Genomic DNA, 20,162 nt, shown 5'->3' on the forward strand with positions numbered 1-20,162 from the left:
GATGGTGGCCGGCGAGGTCCAAACCTCCTTCGTATTCCCTCTGTTTCTCTTTCCCCGCCTCCTCCGCGGAAGCAGAGCGGCAAACTCAAACTTTACAGGACCCGGAAGTCTTTCAGGCTAATATCGCGGGGGGCCTGTTGTGTTGTATTTTTTCGCACACTGGCCAGGGCAGCGGTTCAGCATGAGCCAGATTTTGTTCCAGCAACTCGTCCCGTTGCAGGTGAAATGCAGAGACTGCGAGGAGAGGTGAGGTTCGCGTTACCCCGCACCCGTGGGTGGCGGTTGGGGTCGGGCCAAGGGGAAAGATGGCGGCCCCCGCCAGTGCTCAGCGGGCTGCGGCAGGGTGTCCAGCCGGAGTCCCCCGAGAGAGACCTACCTGGGACCTGGCTCTCTCTCACTAAGTTCTCCGTCGCCGAGAAGGGAAGTATGTGAGGAATGGGACGCTGACCTGCATCACATTGATTTAAAGAAAAACTTATCTCTAAACGTTATCGTGGACATTATAGCCCTTTGCTCTTTGACAGATAAGAATTCCTGCTCAGAAAATTAATTTACTCTAGGGCTTATGAGTTCAACGCACGGCGGGCACTTGAACTAAGGCCTTGGTTCCCAGCCATTTTTCCACTCTTTTTTGAGTTATATTGGAAGTAAATTAAGCTTCGATTTAATCAACTATATGGTATATTGCTTCTTTTTCACATTAGTTACTAGAAATAAGATAAATTACTTTTAATAGACTAAAGACGATTGGGGAAAACCGTAGTTTCTTTTATCCATTAAACAAATATTGCATATTTGCAAAACACCTGCCGGGCACTGGGGATGCAATGGTCAGGAAAAAGTCCTTGCGTTCGTGGAGTTCACATGCTAGTGGGGGTAGGAAATAGTCTCACAGATAAATGCAAAATTACAACTTTGACAAATGAGGTGGTGCTGTTGAGGCTTAAGTAGAGAGATCTTGGCAAGAAGTCAGGAGACTTCAATTTTGTCTCAGTTTCACCAGAGTGGCAGCTGTCTCATTTATTAAACTGATTTTTCTCATTTATAAAACTGATATAACATGCCTACTTACATGGTTGTTTTTTAGGAGGATCAGGTGTGAAATGTGACTAAAAATGAAAACATTGATATATTGAGCTACCAGTAATGTGAAACTGGTGTATAGTTCAGAATTAGGTTCAAAGTCAACTGGCAGGCCAGGCAAGGAGATGGTACCAAGACCAGCAGCTGTTAAGTGGAGATCTATAGGTTACTTGGGGGTTCTCTTGTGCTGCCGAATATGGGAGCCACTATATGGGAGCAACTATAGTTGACATTTGAAATGGATCTAAAGTGAACTAAGGTACATAAGAGTAAAATGCACACTAGACTGAAGACTTACTATGAGAAATATGTTTTTTTTAATGTGACTTCTAGAAAATTAAAAATTATATATGTGCCTTATATTTGTGGCTCCATTGTATCTCTATTGGATAGCCATGTTCTAGAATGATTATAGAAAGGAAAAAGAAAGGTGGGGGGCATAATTTCTGATTCTAGTATTGAAGCTCCTTAGCCCATTGCCTTTTTTTGTAAACAAAGTTTTATTAAATTCAGCCATTCTCATTTGTTTAAGAATTGTCTGTAGCTGCTTTTGTGGTATAGGGGGAGAAATGAATAAATGTGACAGAGACTTTATGGCTGGCAAAGCCGAAAATATTTACTCTCTGACCCTTTACAGATAAAGTTTGCCACCCTCTTATGGGAAAAATAGTCCAGACTCTAGTTAAGTAGTCAAGGCCAGTTCAGCTCAACAAATATTTATGAAAGCCTGCTGTGTACCAGGCACTGTCCTAGGTGCTGAGAATATAAAGCTCTTCTCCTCCTTACCACCTTCCTCCAATGACAGCAACAGCAACAAAGCTATTTTTCTTTTCTTTTTTTTTTTTTTTTTAACAAAGCTATTTTCATTTTAGCCCTCAGGGAACTCACTTTAATAGCGGAGACAAAAAGTTCTTCCATTTAGAGGTAATATAGCACAGGTTAGGAGTTCAGGCTCTGATAAACAACAAGGTCTGGGACTATGTTTAATATCCTGTGATTAAACCATAATGGAAAAAAAATGTGCAAAAGAAAATGTATGTATGATTGAGTCACTTTGCTGTACAGTAGAAATTAATACAACATTGTACATCAACTGTACTTCAATTTTAAAAAAAGGATTTATAATCCCTCTGTTTGGTACATTAAAAAAACATAGGCTATGGAGCCACACTGTTTAGATTCCACTTTACCAGTTAGTGCTTAGTTTTGTACACTTTTTCTTACTTCTCTGTGCCTCATCCTTATAATTGATAAAAATAAAGTACCTGCTTTGTGGGATTATTATGAGCATAAAATAATACATATAAAGTACTTAGAACAGTGCCTGGAACTTAGAAGCATTCACTAACCATTAGCTATTATTGAAGAGTGACTAATGCATGAAGTAATGCAAAGGAACTAGAGTCATAGAGAAAAAGGAACTTCAGTTGAAGACTGGTAGTGCTCAGAGAACTATGTCTGGAGAAAAGTGGTACAAAATTTTGGAGCCCATGGTTTGACACCAACCTGTTTTTTCTTTTTTTTTTCTGCTTAAGCTCCTCTTCCCAATATAGCAGTCATGCAGGGCAATGTGCTGTGCTCCGAGTGTACCTGATACTGTCTTAACACTTTACCTTTACTCCAGCTCTTCCTTCTACCTCAGATGCTGCTTCTTTCACGACTTCTATGTCTGTCTTAAATTCTTTCTTTATAGGGACGTTTTCAAAGTTGCCTAAGTTGAAATTAATTGTTCTTATTTGTTTGTTAGATAGCATGGTATAAATGAAAGATTTGAGTTCTGATTTGGGCTCTGCATTGTGACCTTACCCAAATTTGCTACTCTGTGCATCTCAGGTTCTTTCTTTGAATGACAGAGATAATATTTACTTAACAAGATTGTTGTTAAATTTTTAAGTTGATATAAGCAGGGTGCCTGGCAGACACTTAATAGTGTGTGTATTAAAGCCTTAGAATACCATCAGAAGCACATCTATGATAAAGTCATTTAATATGATCTCAATGTGAGATCATGAACCATGTTTATTTCTGTTTGTATCCCTGGCACCCAGCATAGTACCTGGCTTAGAGCAGCTTTTGTTTGAATTGGGAGTTTAAGGTCAGAACTATTAGGTGGCAGAGGTGGCTAGAATCCAGTTCTGCTAATGCCAAGTCTAACTGACAGGGAGGGTGTTATGCAGATTTATGACATTTATTTTGAGAAACAGCATTTTTTAAATTGCTTTTTAAACTTGTTTTATAATGTTCCTATGATGTTAACCATTACAGTGGAGGAAAGATTTCTGATTTCAGATCCTCTGAAAGCTCACACATTCCTACAAGTTAATGCTGTGGAGGTTTTTGAACTGAATGTGAAGAATAGTTTTAATTTATGGGGTTCTCCTCTTTTCCCTCCCATCATCTAATGCATATAGGCTTTGCTCGGTCAGTCATATCCTACTCTTTGTGACCTCCATGGACTGTAGCCTGCCAGGCTCCTCTGTCCATGGAATTCTGTCGGCAAGGATACTGGAGTGGGTTGCCGTTTCCTACTTCAGGGGATCTTCCTGCATCTCTTGCATTGGCAGGCGGATTCTTTACCACCGAGCTGCCCGAGAAACCCGCACATTTTAACAAGTGTAAAGTTATCAGCCACAGTGTCATATCACTGTGGCAGTATGTGCTAGGAAAAACCTCAGAAGATGAAAAGCAAACATGATGACACTGCAGAGCTGAAAGGCCCTCACAAACCTAACTGGGTTCACCTTTCTTATAAGTTAGGACATTGAAAGGCATCGTGTTCCTCCCCTGCACCCCCCACCCCGCCCACCACTGCCTAAGAATGCATAAATGGAATTGGAGTAGGAATTTCATAGTTTCACATATATTGCTTTAGATACTAGAAAAATAGAAATGAAACATTCTCTTATTTAGAGATAATTCTTCCTATCTTTGTGTTGTTTACTGGTACTGTTTATTCTTTTTTAGATATTAATATACAGATTATGGTAATCTCATCATGTGAACTAAAATTTAACATCCAGTCTTATGTTCAATAAGAAATTTAACTAAAATGACATGCATTGAACCAATGTAAACTGCAAGTCAAGAGCATAAAAAACTAAACTATTGACTCTAGCCTGAGTCAACTATTACCAGGTTTTTCCATCAACACTCAGTTGTTATGTATGTACTTCTGTGGTCGAATGTGAAAAAAGTTTAAAACACATCTTTAAAAGAATAACTTAAAATCGAACAAATTTGATTTATTTTCCTTGCACATCAGGAAAAGACTATTATTATTTAATTCTAGCAGAATAGTTTGAGAACCACTTGTGCAGAGATTTTTTTTCACCATTACCCCCTTTATTTCTTGAGGTGTTTTTTTTTTACATTTTTGCTCAGTTTGATTAATGTTTGTGAACACCTTTATTTATATGCCTCTGTTTGATACTGGATTTTCTTAGATGCAGTATAGAATATGCAAAAAGCTGTGTGTTTTCTTTTTTTTCTTTTAGGATTTAGAGTTACTCTAGGATTAGATAGATAATTAACTTGTTGATGGTACTTCTGTGAATATATTGTATGGAGAGTCTGTTGAACATTGTAGTTTGTGGATCTGAAAAATTTGTGTGTGTGTGTATACATAAGTGAATGTGTTATCTTATTTCCTTGGTTGCAGACATTCAGAGTATTCTAATTTTCAAATGATATCTCTCAAATAAATTAATTTGGTCATTTCAGTTTTTTATTTTTTATTTTCAGTTCATATTTTTATGTGAAAAATCATTGTAAACCTGTTGGTTTGCTTTTCAGTAGATGCTATTTGAAAATCAGTCCAATGAGGTTGTATACCAAGCTGATAATAGGCTTTCCACATCATTTATCTCATTTAATCCTTACAACAATCTCTCTTTACAGGAGAGAAAAAATTTAGCCTAAGGTTAAAAACCTGATTACTTTCGGAAAAACAGGAAGTTAAATATCAAATCCATCGTGTTTTCCAAACATGTATTCATAAGTTAGGGGCAACCTGTGGAGGATCTTGTGGCTTTAAAGGAAAAATGTTAGCTATACAATGGTAGTGATAATGTATTGCATGTGAATGTTTCTGATAGTTGGGCATATCTTTTCATACAGGAGAATGAGTATTAGACTGAGCATTGAACTACAATCAGTTTCTAACCCTGTTCACAGAAAGGTTGGTATTATATATTTTGAAATAAATATTTTTCTTTTTCTGAAGTATGGTAATTTTGTACATTATAGTTGTTTTCATTCTTTAAGAATGTGAGATCTTTTGTTAATATCATCTTGCTTTTTAATTTTGGGCCATTTTATAACTTGCAGATCTGGGGTGGTAAAATCTACGACAACAACTGAGAGATAGTACATCATATATTTCTAAAGCACGCAAGAGTTGGAGATTGGGACAACAGTCTCCTTAGGTTTTCCACATTGTAGTTTTTTGACTGCAGCACATAGCTTGAGGGACCTTAGTTCCCAGACCAGGGATCAAACCCATATCCCTTCTGTGGCAGCTTGGAGTCCTAACTGCTTGGGGATTCCTTCATTGCACTTTTTAAAGTTACTTGAATGTATATTGCTATCCTGCAGAACTGGCATTTCATATAAATGTGAGTATAGAATGAATTGAAGCTCTGCGGGGAGATGTTCTTGAATCTTGAATCTTTTTGTTCTTGTTCTTGAATCTTTTTGCCTTTTGACAATAGTTGTTAAGAGCATCAGTCTTATATCTGATTTAAGAGTGTGAATCATTAGCAGAGATGTGATATAGAAAGGAGGGTGAAGAAATACATCTGTTTTCTCCGTGTTATAGCTTTCTCTTAACATAGTCAAAGATCTAATAGTATTAGTAACAGCTTTAGTTTTTTTTTTATAGCATCTTGGGGTGGGTTTAAAAAAATATTTAAATAAAGCTGCTTTAAGAACAAAGCCTTCTGAGACAGAGCAAATACCTAGATTGCTAATTTTCCAGGGTGAAAAAGTGAGAGTGAAAGTCGCTCGGTTGTGTCCGACTGACTCTTTGAGACCCCGTGGACTGACCCCATGGATTATATAGTCCATGGAATCCTCCAGGCCAGAATACTGGCGTGGGTAGCCTTTCCCTTTTCCAGGGGATCTTGCCAACCCAGGGATCAAACCCAGGTCTCCTGCTTTGCAGGTGGATTCCTTATCAGCTGAACCACAGATTTTCCAGGGAAGACATTATATATTCTTATATTTATTCCTTGTGCTTGCCGTACCTCTTTATTTCTAGCTCTACTCATAAGCGGCTTACATTTTTCTAGGACCTTAGCAATTCCTCAGTAGCCACAAGTAGATTTTATTTCAAGGCAGAAACTTATTCTTAACCTGAATGCTTATGCTTTATTAGTGCTCTGGCATCTTGCTTGTCCTGTTTTCCTTCTGCCAGTGTTTTCTGAAGTACAGTACTTTTCTGTTGGCTTTAGATGCTGTGATGATCTGCCATACAGTAAATTTAACTTCCTGAAAAGTGGTCTTTGTGAAAGATATTCACTTCATTTAAAACTTGAAAACAGATGGGGGTTCCACATCAGTGGTCACTTGGAGTGCTAGAGAATAGGCTTTTAGGAAGAAATCCTGGTAACCTGTCACCTGATATCCCTGTCCTCTGCCTGAGAAACAAATGCTCCTTTCTTATCTAGGGTAGATGACTGTCATTTCTGCTGATGTATTTGCCATTTTGGAAATACCGGACAATTAACTTGAGGGAAACTGAAAATACACTTGAATGTGACATCAGTGGTAAAGAATATTTTTGTCACATTATCTTAGTGGAGTAAGAGGTAGGTCTGAGCTTTCCTAAGCCTCTGGTAGAATGATATTCTTCAACTTTCAGCTCCTAGCATTTAATTAACTTTTATAGACCCCATCCCTTCTCACCTTGCACCCCATGTGGCTCTCAAGGAGCAGAGTATCCACCCCTGTTTAAGATGCTAAAATCTCCAAAGACATTAAAAACCTAGCGGCACCAGAAAGCAGAGCTGTCTGAGCTATGACAGAGATACACTGATGCTATTGTGATTTCACTTTCATGGAGGAAGAAAGTACTCTGAAAGCCGAATCAACTGAAAACATTAAAAATAGCAATCTTTCTTTTAGGATTTAGTTATCCGTCTGACTGATGATGCGGATCCATTTTTTCTATATAACCTTGTTATTTCAGAGGAAGATTTTCAGAGGTAACTAAATTTATTTTTTTATCTCATATTTAATCTAGGAATAAGTAAGTTTTTAAGTTTTATGTATGTATCAGTGCTATTCCTTTGAAACACATACTCATTAAGAACAATTAAGTATTTGGGGATCACTGGACTATTTATACTGTAATTTTTCAGGCTGTTTTTGAAAATACATATTTCATAGATTATTAGCATTCTGTTTAAAACAGCTCAGAAATTTGGAGCTTTATCTAGATTTATTGACCTTTTCTCTCCCATTGAATAAGCTCTATAAAAATCAAAGTTTTCTACCTTAGTTCTTGACTATGATGGGTGTTCAGTAAATAAAAAAATAACCTTTCAGGATGTTATTTATAATTACATACAGTAATTAAAATTCTAAAAGAAAAAATTTCTTTTCCTGTCTTCTGTATAGTTTAAAATTCCAGCAAGGTCTTCTGGTAGACTTCTTAGCTTTCCCACAAAAATTCATAGATCTCCTTCAGCAGTGTACTCAAGAACACGCGAAAGAAATCCCAAGGTAAGTCTCAGGAAAGCACTATTCGCATTAAACTTCTCTCAAGACAGACTCTTTCTTTGTAAGACAGGTTGATGGCGAAATAGTCTATGTATTTTGAGTATCTGTGTCTCCTTTCCAAGCTGTGCTAAGAGCTTCATAAGTCTGAAATTTATAAAATCAGAAATATTTACCCCCTAATTTTCATATCTTGACAAAGCCATTAAAGTTATCTGAAATACTTAATAGCATCAAGTATGTGTTTTTTCCCAAGGTTATATTCTATTTGTAGTTATTGTAAAATATTGGCCATATTCCCTGTGTTGTACAATATATCCTAGTAGCTTATTTACTTCATACATAGCAGTTTGTACCTCTTAATCCTCAATCCCTGAATTGCCTCCTCCTTCCCTCTGCCGGCTGGTAACCACTAGCTCTCTCTCTCTGTTTCTTTTTGTTATATTTACTAGTTTGTTGTATTTTTTAGATTTCTTATATTAGCGATATGCAGTATTTGTCTTTCCTGACTTATTTCACTTTAGCATAATACCCTCTAGGTTTATCCATGTTGTTGTAAATGGCAAAATTTAATTTTTTTTTTATAGCTGAGTAGTATTCTGCTGTGTGTGTGTGTGTGTATATATATATATATACACGCACACACACATATCAAGAATATGTGTATACCACATCTTCTTGATTCATTCATTTGTTGATGGACACTTGGGTTGCCTTCATATCTTCAGTTCAGTTCAGTTCAGTTCAGTTCAGTTGCGTTGCTCAGTTGTGTCTGACTCTTTGCGACCCCATGGACTGTAGCACGCCAGGCCTCCCTGTCCATTACCAGCTCCTGGAGTTTACTGAAACTCATGTCCATTGAGTTGGTCATGCCATCCAACCATCTCATCCTCTGTTGTCCCCCTCTCCTCCAGTTTCAATCTTTCGCAGCATCAGGGTCTTTTCCAACAAGTTAGTTCTTTGCATCAGGTGGCCAAAGTATTGGAGTTTCAGCTTCAGCATCAGTCCTTCCAATGAATATTCAGGGCTGATTTCATTTAGGATGGACTGGTTAGATCTCCTTGCTGTCCAAGGGACTCTCAGGAGTCTTCTTCAGTACCACAGTTCAAAAGCATCAATTCTTCGTCCTTCAGCTTTCTTTATAGTCCAACTCTCACATCCATAAATGACTACTGGAAAAACCATAGCCTTGACAGGATGGACCTTTGTTGGCAAAGTGCCTCTGCTTTTTTTTTTTTTTTTTGCCTCTGCTTTTTAATTTGCTGTGTTGGTTGGTCCTAACTTTTCTTCCAAGGAGCAAGTGTCTTTTAATTTCATGGCTGCAGTCACCATCTGCAGTGATTTTGGAGCTCCCCAAAATAAAGTCTGTTATTGTTTCCATTGTTTCCTCATGAATTTGCCATGAAGTGATGGGACCAGATGCCATGATCTTAGTTTTCTGATTGTTGAGTTTTAAGTCAAGCTTCATAATACTGCTATGAATATTGGGGTTCATGTATCTTTTTGAATTAGTGTTTTTATTTCAAATATGAGCCCAGGAATGGAGTTGCTAGGTCATATGACAGTTCTATTTTAGTTTTTTGAGAAACCTCCCTCAGTTTTTTTTTTTCCAACGGTCCAACGGTGTTGGAAAGTTCCCTTTTCTCCACATGCTTGTCAACATTCATTATTTGTGTTCTTTTTGATGATAGCCATTCTGACAGATATAAGCTAATATCTCATTGTGGTTTTGATTTGCATTTCCCTGATGATTAGCCATGTTGAGTATCTTCATGTACCTGTTGGCTATCTGTATGTCTCTGAAAAATGTCTTTTCAGGTCTTCTGCCCATTTTTTAGTCAGTTTGTTTATTTTTTTCATATTGAGTTGTGTAAGCTGTTTATATAGTTTGGATATTACCCCTTATTGGTCATATCATTTGCAAGTATCTTCTCCTGTTCAGTAGATTGTCTCTTTGTTTTGTTGCTGTTTTCCTTTGCTGTACAAAAGCTTTTTAAGTTTGATTAGGTCCCATTTGTTTAATTTGCTTTTATTTACTTTTGTTTTGGGAGACAAAAAACAAAAAATGCTACAATTTATGTTAGAGAATGTTCCACCTATGTTTTCTTCTAGGAGTTTTATGATTTCTGGTCTTACCTTTTGGTCTTTAATCCATTTTGAGTTTATTTTTTAAGAGCTCTATTTATTCATTTATGTCTGGCTGTGCTGGGTCTCCGTTGCTGCACTTTCTCTAGTTGCCCCGTGTGGGCTTCTCATCGAGGTGGCTCCTCTCCCTGAGCGTGGGCTCCAGGGCACAGTCTGCAGTAGTTGCAGTGTGTGAGCTCTGGAGCGCAGAATCAGTAGTTGTGGTGCAGGGGCTTAGTTGCCCACAGCGTGTGCGATCCTCCCAGAGCAGAGACTGAACCCATGTCCCCTCCATTGGCAGGCAGGTTCTTAACCATTGGTGTGTGCGTGTTAGTCACTCAGTCATGTCCGACTTTTTGCAACCCCACGTGCTGTAGCCCCCCACGCTTCTCTGTCTGTGGTATTCTCCAGGCAGGAATACTGGAGTGGATTGCATTCACTTCTCCAGAGGAACTTCCCAACCCAGGGATTGAACCCTGGTCTCCTGCATTGCAGGCAAATTCTTTACTGTTTGAGCTACAAGGACCACTGGGGAAATCCGAGTTTTATTTTTGTGTATGATGTTAGAGAATGTTCTATATTATTCTTTTACATGTAGCTGTCCAGTTTTCCAGCACAACTTACTGAAGAGACGGTCTTTCCCTGTTGTGTATTCTTGCCTTCCCTGTGGTAGGTTAGTTAATTATAAGTGTGTGAGTTTATTTCTGGGCTCTCTGTTCTGTTCCATTGATCTGTTTTATAGATCTGTTCTATTGATCAGTGCCTGTTTTTGTGCCAGTCTGCCAAACCAGACTGTTTTGACTTCATGGCTTTTAGTAAGGTGTGAAGATAGGAAGCATGATTCGTCCAGGTAGTCTGTTCTTCTTTCTCAAGATTGTTTTGCCTGTTCGAGGTCTTCTGTGTTTCCATGCTGCTGCCACTGCAGCTGAGTCACTTCAGTCATGTCCGACTCTGTGTGACCACATAGACTGCAGCCCACCAGGCTCCTCCGTCCTTGGGATTCTCCAGGCAAGAACACTGGAGTGGATTGCCATTTCCTTCTCCATAACAAATTCAAAATTTTTTTGGTCTAGTTTTGTGAACAATGCCCTTGGAGAATGGATGGGGATTGCACTGAATCTGCCAGTTGCCTTGGGTAGTGTGGTCATTTTAACAAAATTAATTCTTTCAATCCATTTCACTATTTATACTAATTAATCCATGGTATATCTTTCCATCTCTATTGTCTTTCTTTCATCAGTGTCTTGTGTTGCAGTTTAATGATTACAGATCTGCCGCCTTCTTTAGGTAGGTTTATTCCTAGAAATTTTATTCTTTCTGGTGCAGTTGTAAGTGGGATTGTTTCCTTAGTTTCTCTTTTTGATAGTTTGTTGTTAGTGTTCAAGTGTATGTTTTTCTGGTGAACTCGGACAGAGGGAAGAATAAGATTTTGGGTCCAAGTGTATCCATATTTGTTTAGTGCTAACACCTGATCATTTCTTTGTAAAGCTTTCCAACCTTTTATCTATAAGGTTCATCGATTGGTGAGTCTTGTTTGAATGAATTATTTCATTAGTAAGTATAAAATTATGCTTTTCCAATTCCATCTTTCTATATTTATTAGATATAATTCTTCTATGAAAAATAACTTCCTTCATCAGTAAGAGCTATTTGATTACTCTGAAAATTCATACAGAAAGGGATAAATGCTCAGTTCTTATTTTTATTTATTTATTTTTTTTCAGCTCTTATTTTTAAATTGTCAGTTTTCAGAATCAGGATTGTTACTCTAGTTGGCTTTGTGGTTTCAGTGGGGTTTTTTTTGTTTTTGTTTTTAGTCTTTTGCTTTCTCTCCTTATCTGTTTCTCATTATGAACTCATGGACATTTATATATTTACTGTTTTCAATCAGTAGATAAGTATCCATTTTGCTATTTACACTAATCCAGTTTTACTGTTGGGAGTCCTTTCATGTTGGCCTCTTTGAGTCCAGGATGCTCCTTTTTCTGATCCTTTTAATCATTGATAATCCAGTGGGGCTCAAGATTCAATGGGAGAGTTGTCACTGTCTCATAAATGTGTTATGTGACACTTTCTCTTCAAAGGTTTTTGCTGCAGTTAGTTTCTACAGAAGCTATTTTGGATAACTCACCTGCTTTTTTAAATGTGATAGAGACAAATCCTTTTAAACATCTGACACACCTCTCACTAAAACTTTTACCTGGAAATGACGTGGAAATAAAGAAATTTCTAGCAGACTGTTTGAAATGTAGCAAGGTAAGATTTAAATTTAAATTATTTTTTTAAAGTAAGTCCCAGAGCTCTCTGGTAATCCACTGAAAAACTATGTTGCTACTAGATTTTATTTTCTGAATAAAGTCTTTTTAAAGGTATCCAGGAAATTTTTATAACACACCCTGACTTTATTTTATTGTTTTAGGCATGGTACTAGAAGATAAAATAGACCAGGAATTGAGAAACTTAGGTCCCAGGGCTTTTACTAATTTTCTGTGACCTTAAGCAGGTCACTTAAGCTCGTTGCGTCTTGGTTTTATTAGCTTGTGGATATGTGTGGAAATATTTACCCTCTGAGCTATCTTAAATGAGATAAAATATATGAAAGTATTTTGAAGATTACAGAGTGCTCCATAACTATATAAAATATATACTCAAGGAAACAGCATTGGGATGCCTCTTTAGAGTTTTCAGAAAGTCAAATACTACGAATCAGTACATCTTTGGATTTAAGGTTAGGCACATCCAGGGGTCTTGCCAGTACAGATTCTAACTCAGAAGGTCTGAGGCGGAGCCTGAGATTCTCTCTTTCTAACAAATGCCCAGGCTGGTGCTGATGCTATATACTTCATTGTACTTTGTGTAACACAGTTACAGATGATTAAATTGTAAGCTGCATAATTTTATTATTTTTATAAATAGGAGGAAAAATTATCATTAACACAATCACTGGATGATGTTACCAGGCAACTGAATTTCACACAAAAGGTAATTCAAGTTTCATTTTTTCTTTGTAAGTCATCCAAACATGGGCTCTGAATCACTTCTTAAATCAACTCTAGGCTTTTGTGTATTTTTATTTTCAAAGCATGCTACTGTTGAATTCATCCTCCTTTTTGTCACCCTTTGCCTACCAGTTGATTATCTTAATCTGTGCTTTTTCTTCTTATTCTATCCAAACATTTCTGTTAACCCCAATATATGACACATTCTCTCCAAGTCTTCATTAAATAATGTATAGTATTTTGTCACATGTTAGTTCTGCTCCTCTTTTTTTCACCTCATTCTTCTTGTCTAAATGGCATTTCAGTTCCTGTCTTCTAAATCTTTCCTTTCTTCTGTTTAGAATTAATTCTTCTGATAGATTAATCATCATTTCAATAATAACTTCTCCTTGATATTGAGGATAAAAATATCTGATAAGTTGCATGGCTTCAAGTAGAAAATTTTCCTGCACCATATGGCCCATCTTGGGGACCTGTGTTACCGGTTTTTAGGTGTATAAGTAAACTACAGTTGACCTTTGAACAACGCAGGGTCTAGGGACACCAGCCCTTTGCACAGTTGAAAATCCTTGTATAAGTCTGTAGTCAGTCCTCCGTACCTGTGTTTCCACATCCTCAGGTTCAGCCAACCATGGATTGTGTAGTACTGTAGTACATATTTATTGAAAAAAAAAAAAACTGAGTATAAATGTATCTATACATTTCAAACCTGTGTGTTGTTTAAGGGTCATCTGTACTACTTATGACTGACTTGCTCTACCCTGGGTTGCTTTATTTCTTAATGCCAGAGGAGAGGATTGAGTGGTGAAGAGCCAGATTTAACTAAAAGGTTAGTGATAGTTATACTGTGGGCCATGTTAACTCTAAAATTGCTTTTATTCTAATCTTAATTTCTTTAAATACAAAGAAATCTGTGTAAGAAAAGACTTTGAATGTAAGAAAAAATGTAATTTCATTTTCTTTTATATCCTTTGCAAATATGATCATGTTCTAATCTAATAACATATTCAAGAATTTTAATATTTTGTGCTGAACTCTACTATAGACATTATCAGAAAAGATCCAAGAATTAGATAAGTTACGGAATGAATGGGCATCGCACACAGCAACATTGTCAAATAAGCATTCTCAGGAACTGACGAATGAGAAGGAAAAAGCTTTGCAGGTATGAATATTAAAAAATGGACAAATATTTTACTATTGTTGTTAGTCATTTTTTGTTAATAATTTTCAAACAGCACAAAAGTATGTAAAAATTGTTTCTCCTTAAAAATCTTAACTATCCAGAGATAACTTCTAAACATTCTGATGTTTGTTCTCCCCAATTTTTCTCTATATATGTAAATAATATATAATTTATAATAGTCATTTATAAATTTAGAAATATGTAAATTGGAAAATATGTGCATACATATCTGAGTTTTGGTTTTGTTCTACGCTAACGAGGTTCCCATCAGTTCATGGCAAAAAGGTAGGGAAAAAGTGGAAACGGTGTCAGATATAATTTTCTTGGGTTCCAAAATAACTGCAGACGGTGACTGCAGACACGAAATTAGAAGACGCTTGCTCCTTGGAAGAAAAGCTATGACAAACCTAGACTGTGTATTAAAAAGCAGAGACATCACTTTGCAGACAAAAGTCAGTATAGCCAAAAGTGAAAAGTGAAAATGAAAGTCACTCAGTCATATCCAACTCTTTGCAGCCCCATCGGGCTATATATAATACAGTCCATGAAATTCTCCAGGCCAGAATGTTGGAGTGGGTAGCCATTCTCTTTTCCAGGGGATCTTCCCAACCCAGGGATCAAACCTAGGTCTTCCACGTTGCAGACATATTCTTTGCCAGCTGAGCCAAGAGGGGAGCCCAAGAATACTGGGGTGGGGTAGCCTATCCCTTCTCCAGGGGATCTTCCCGACCCAGGAATTGAACCGGGGTCTCCTGCATTGCCCAGCTGAGCTATCAGGGAAGCCCACGTATGTGAGAGTTTAACCATAAAGGAGGCTAAGCACCGAAGAATTTTCGCTTTTGAACTGTGGTGTTGGAGAAGACTCTTGCGAGTCCCTTGGACAGCAGGGAGATCAAACCAGTCAATCCTAAAGGAAATCAACCTTGAATATTCATTGGAAGGATTGGTGCTGAAGCTGAAGCTTCAATACTTTGGCCACCTGCAGTGAAGAGCTGGCTCACTGAAAAAGACCCTGAACCTGGGAAAGATTAAGGGCCAGAGGAGAAGTGAGCAACAGAGGATGAGATGGTTGGATGGCATCACTGACTCAATGGAGATGAGTTTGAGCAAACTCAAGGAGATAGTGAAGGACAGGAAAACCTGGCTTGCTGCAGTTCATGGGGTTGCAGGGTCAGGTAGACTTAGCCACTGAACAGCAACAATGTGGTCTACTGAATACAGTGATTGTAATTCTTTTTCTCCTTAACAATATCATAGATACAATTTTTTATCAGTTTGGAAATGGCTCAATAATACTCATTATTTGGATATAGGAGGAAATTATTAAAGTACTTACCTAACTGGTGGAGATTGAAATGCTTTAAATTTTGGTTATTGCAAATAGTACTGCAGTGAACATTTTTATTCCTAGAAGTGAGATTATAATATATCCCTATAAAATATTAATGGATATTGCAAATTTGCCACCCAAAAAGGTTGTACCAAATAGAACCCCAGAGATAGCATATGACCATACTTACACATATTCCTGATGCTGTCAGCCTTCTCCGTATCTGCTGCATAATAGGTATTGTAGTAGTGTTAGTTTTAGTTTATATTTCTTAGATTTCTTTAGTGAAGATAAGTATCTTTTAATATGACTTTAGCCCCTTCTGTTTCTTCTGTGGATTATATTTTATATCTTTTGCTTTTTCTGTATGACTTTTTTTACTGCTTTGTAGTGTGGATTTATTTTATACCTTTTATATCATTAATTTCTCTGTTAAATTGTTATTTAATATTAAATTTTATTTTTATTTTTATGCACTTTACTTAATGTTTGCTTTTAAGGGTACAACTTGATAACAGTTTATGTGTACTTTTCACCCAAATTAAGATTCAGAAAATGGTATCACCCCTCTTGGGGCCCTTGTGTGTCTTCCCAATCCATTTTACTCTCACAGAAGGCTTATCACTTTGGTTATCATTGATTAGTTTTGCCTGTTCTTTAACTTTAGATAAATGGACACATGCTGTATATCCTAATTTGTGTGTGGCTTGCTTTACTCAGTAACACAGTGTCTCTGAGATTGTTATGTTCTTGTGTTGTTTCTTTTTGTTGTTGTGTAGGATTCTATTTTATGAATATGCCGTAAATTATCTTTTTTCCTCTTGGTAGACATTTGAATTGTTTCTGACATTCTGCCATTATTAATTAACTGTTATGAACTTTCTTTTAGTGTCTTTGTGAACACATGTACTCATTTTACTTGGGTATATACAATATTTAGGACTAGAATGGCTAGGTTCTAGTGTAGGCGTATGTTTAGCTTTAGTTAGAAACTGTCACAATTTTCCAAAGTGGGTATTGAGGTCATACTGCCATTCAATGGGTGTATAGTGGTACCTCATAATAATGAGCTTTTTTTTGTATGTATATTGACCTCTTGGATGTTTTCTTGTGAAGTGCCCATTTGTGTCTTTAGTCCATCTAAAAATTTTATTTATTTATTTATTTTTGGCTGTGGTAGGTTATCATTGCTCTGTGCCGGCTTTCTTTAGTTGCGGCAACCAGTTGCAGTGCTGGTCTTCTCACTGGTTGGTGGCATCTCCTGTTGCGGAGCGTGGGCTCTAGGGTGTGCGGGCTTCAGTGGTTGGAGGCTGTGGGCTCTGGAGTGGAGACTCAGTAGTTGTGGTTCCTGTGCTTAGTTGCCTTGTGGCATGTGCAGTGTTCTGTACTAGTGATCGTACCCATGTCCTCTGCATTGGCAGGTGGATTCTTAACCACTGGCCCACCAGGGAAGTCCTTTAGCCCATTTTTAATTGGGCAGTTAATGGTTTTCCTTATTGATTTGTATGAGTTCTTTGTATATTCTGGACATGAATCCTTTGTCAGATATATGCATTGTGAATATTTTTTGTCTATGGCTTGTCTTTTCATTTCTGGTGTAAAATAAGGATATTATGTGCTTAGTTGCTCAGTCATGTCCGATTCTTTATGACCCTGTGGACTGTAGCCCACCAGGCTCCTCTGTCCATGGGGATTCTCCAGGTAAGAATACTGGAGTGGGTTACCATGCCCTTATTCAGGCTCCACTTGAAATTTATAGCAATCATATCAAGACATTATTTGAGATCAGTCAGCATTATATCACGGGGAGATAGCTGACATATTCAAAATATTCAAATCAAGTGTTGAAGACCATTTGCATCAGCTTGGTTATGTTAATCACTTTGTTTGGGTTAAGTGAAAAAAACCCTTTTTGGCCATATTTCCACATGCAATTCCCTACTTAAGCATAATGAGAAAGTTCTTTTTAAAGCCAGTTGTGACAGACAGTGAAAAGTGGACATTATTGTGCATTATTGCACATTATTGCATATTGTGCATTATTGCACAATAATGTGGAATGGAAGAGATCATGGGGCAATGTAAAGGAACCACCACCAACCACACCGAAGGCTGATCTTCATCCAAAGAAGGTGATGTTGTGAATATGATGGAATTGGAAGGGAATTATCTGTTATGAGCTCCTTCCCGGAAACCACACTTGTTGGATTAATTTCAACAGGTACTGTCCTCAGACCAACTGAAAACAGCACTCGACAAAACTGTCCAGAATCACTGGAAAGCACGTAACCTGCCATCAGGTGCCACAAGACTGCGTGTCTTTTTGATGATCAGGCAGAAACTTGCAGTTGGGCTGGAAAGTTCTGACTCATTTGCTGTATTTACCAGACATTGTAACTTCAGATTTCCATTTATTTTGGTCTTTATTTATTTTTAATTGGAGGATAATTGCTTTACAGTATTGCATTAGTTTCTACCAAACATCAACGTGATATTTTGGTCTTTATAAAATTATCTTAATGGAAGAAATTTTCCATTCCCTGGGAGATTGTAAAAGATACCTTCATCAGTTCTTTATTCAAAAAGATAAAAGGTTTTGGGAAGATGGAATTATGAAGTTGCCTGAAAAATGGCAGAAGGTAGTGCAACAAAACGGTGAATACATTGTTCTATAACATTCTTGGTGAAAATGAAAAATATGTCTTTTATTGTTACTTAAAAATCAAAGGAACTTTTTGGCCAACCTAGTAGTTTTGGAGTTGATTCTCTTTAGGTTTTTCAAATAGGTAAACTGTAAAAAATGGTAATTTGTTTCTTCTGAAGGTTTGTCTTTTTCCCTTATACAGAAAGTGATAATGGTGGAATTCTTATCTTGATCTAGTCTTTTTAAAAAATTCTTATTTTATATTGGAGTATAGTTGATTTAATGTTAGTTTCAGGTGTATAGCAAGGTGATTTCAGTTAAGAATAAAACTAAAGGGTTAGTTGCTTAGTAATGTCCATCTCTTTGTGACCCCGAGGACTGTAGCCCACCAGGCTCCTCTGTCCATGGATTTCCCAGGCAAGAATACTGGAGTGGGTTGCCATTCCCTTCTCCAGGGAATCCTCCCAACCCAGCGATTGAACCCCGGTCTCCTGTGTTGCAGGCAGATTCTTTACCATCTGAGCCACTAAGGATTTCAGTTAGACATTTATGTGTATCAATTCTTTTTCAGAGTCTTTTCCCATATAGGTTATTACAGAACATTAAGTACAGGTCTCTGAGCTTTACAGTAGGTCCTTGTTTATTATCTGTTTATATGTGTATATATAGTATGTATCTGTTAATCCCAAACTCCTAATTTATCTTTCCTCCACCTTCCCTTTTTGGTAACTATAAGTTTGTTTTCAGAATCTCTTCTATTTCTGTTTTGTAAGTTCATTTGTATTATTTTTTTAGATTCTACATATAAGTGATATATGATATTTGTCTTTGACTTATTTCATTTAGTATGATCATTTCTAGATCCATCCATGTTGCTGCAGATGGCATTCATTCTTTTTAATGGTTAACTAAGATTCCGTTGTATATGTGTACCACATCTTTATCCATTTCTCTGTGATGGACATTTAGGTTGCTTCCACGTCCTGGCTATTGTAAATAGTGTTATAGTGAATATTGGGGTACATGTATCTTTTCAAATTATGGTTTTCCCTGGATATATGTCCAGAAGTGGGATTGCTGTGTCATACAGTAGTTCTGTATTTTTAGTTTTTTAAAGAAGCTCATACTGTTCTCCATAGCAGTTATACCAGTTTACATTCTCCGCAGCAGTCTTCCCATTTCTCCATACCCTCTTCAGCATTTATTGTTTGTAGACTTTTTAATGATGGCCATTCTTACTGGTGTGGGTGATACCTCATTATAGTTTTGATTTGCATTTCTCTAATAATTAGCAATGTTGAACATCTTTTCATGTGCTTTTTGGCCATCTGTGTGTCTTCTTTGAAGAAATGTCTACTTAGATCTTCTGTCATTTTTTTATTTTTTTTGTTTTTTGTTTTTAATATGTTGAGCTTTATAAACTGTTCATGTCATTTGGAGATAAATTCCTTAACAGTCTGCTTCATTTGCAAATATTTTCTCTCACTTGGGTTGTTTTTTCCATTTTGTTTGTGGTTTTCTTTGCTATGCAAAATCTTTAAATTTAATTAGGTTCCATTTGTTTACTTTGGTTTTTGCTTTCATTAATTTGGGAGGTGGATCCAAAAAGATATTGCTTCAATTTATGTCCGTGAGTGCTCTGCTTATGTTTGCCTCTAAGAGCTTTATAGTATCTGGTCTTACATTTAAGTCTAATCCATTTTAAGTTCATATTTGTGTATGGTGTTAGAGAATGTTCTGGTTTCATTCTTTTATATGTAACTATTTAGTTTTTCCCAGCTACATTGAAGAGACTCTTTTTTTTCTCTCTTTGTATATTCTTGCCTGCTTTGTTGTGGTTTAATTGATCATAGGTGCATGGGTGTATTTTGGGGCTTTCTACCTTGTTCCATCGATAACATATTTCTGTTTTTGTGCAGGTACCATATGGTTTTGATGACTGTAGCTTTGCTATATAGTCTGAAGTCAGGAAGCCTGATTCCTCCAGCTCCATTTTTCTTTTTCAGGATTGCTTTGGCTACTCAGGGTCTTTTGTGTTTCCATACAAACTAAAAAAAAATTTTGTTCTCGTTCTGTGAA

At 37.0% G+C, this 20,162-nt stretch overlaps 1 protein-coding gene across 2 annotated transcripts in view; it reads left to right on the top strand.

Annotated features, from left to right (window-relative positions):
• Window positions 1-86: 86 nt before the first annotated feature.
• The window catches only part of SASS6 (SAS-6 centriolar assembly protein), a 37,541-nt gene continuing 17,465 nt past the window's right edge, over window positions 87-20,162 (top strand). The window contains exons 1-7 of one of the 2 annotated variants that reach the window (XM_065908029.1): window positions 87-246; window positions 5,200-5,260; window positions 7,207-7,286; window positions 7,702-7,806; window positions 12,009-12,180; window positions 12,841-12,906; window positions 13,969-14,088. In XM_065908029.1, the coding sequence (XP_065764101.1) occupies window positions 182-246; window positions 5,200-5,260; window positions 7,207-7,286; window positions 7,702-7,806; window positions 12,009-12,180; window positions 12,841-12,906; window positions 13,969-14,088 (669 nt within the window). In that variant the 5' untranslated portion in view covers window positions 87-181. Of the gene's footprint in view, window positions 247-319; window positions 425-5,199; window positions 5,261-7,206; window positions 7,287-7,701; window positions 7,807-12,008; window positions 12,181-12,840; window positions 12,907-13,968; window positions 14,089-20,162 lie in introns of those variants that run through there. The other variant, XM_065908039.1, reaches the window with a different exon arrangement.

The sequence above is a fragment of the Muntiacus reevesi genome, chromosome 1 (assembly GCF_963930625.1).
Source record: "Muntiacus reevesi chromosome 1, mMunRee1.1, whole genome shotgun sequence".
Classification (NCBI taxonomy): Eukaryota; Metazoa; Chordata; class Mammalia; order Artiodactyla; family Cervidae; genus Muntiacus; species Muntiacus reevesi.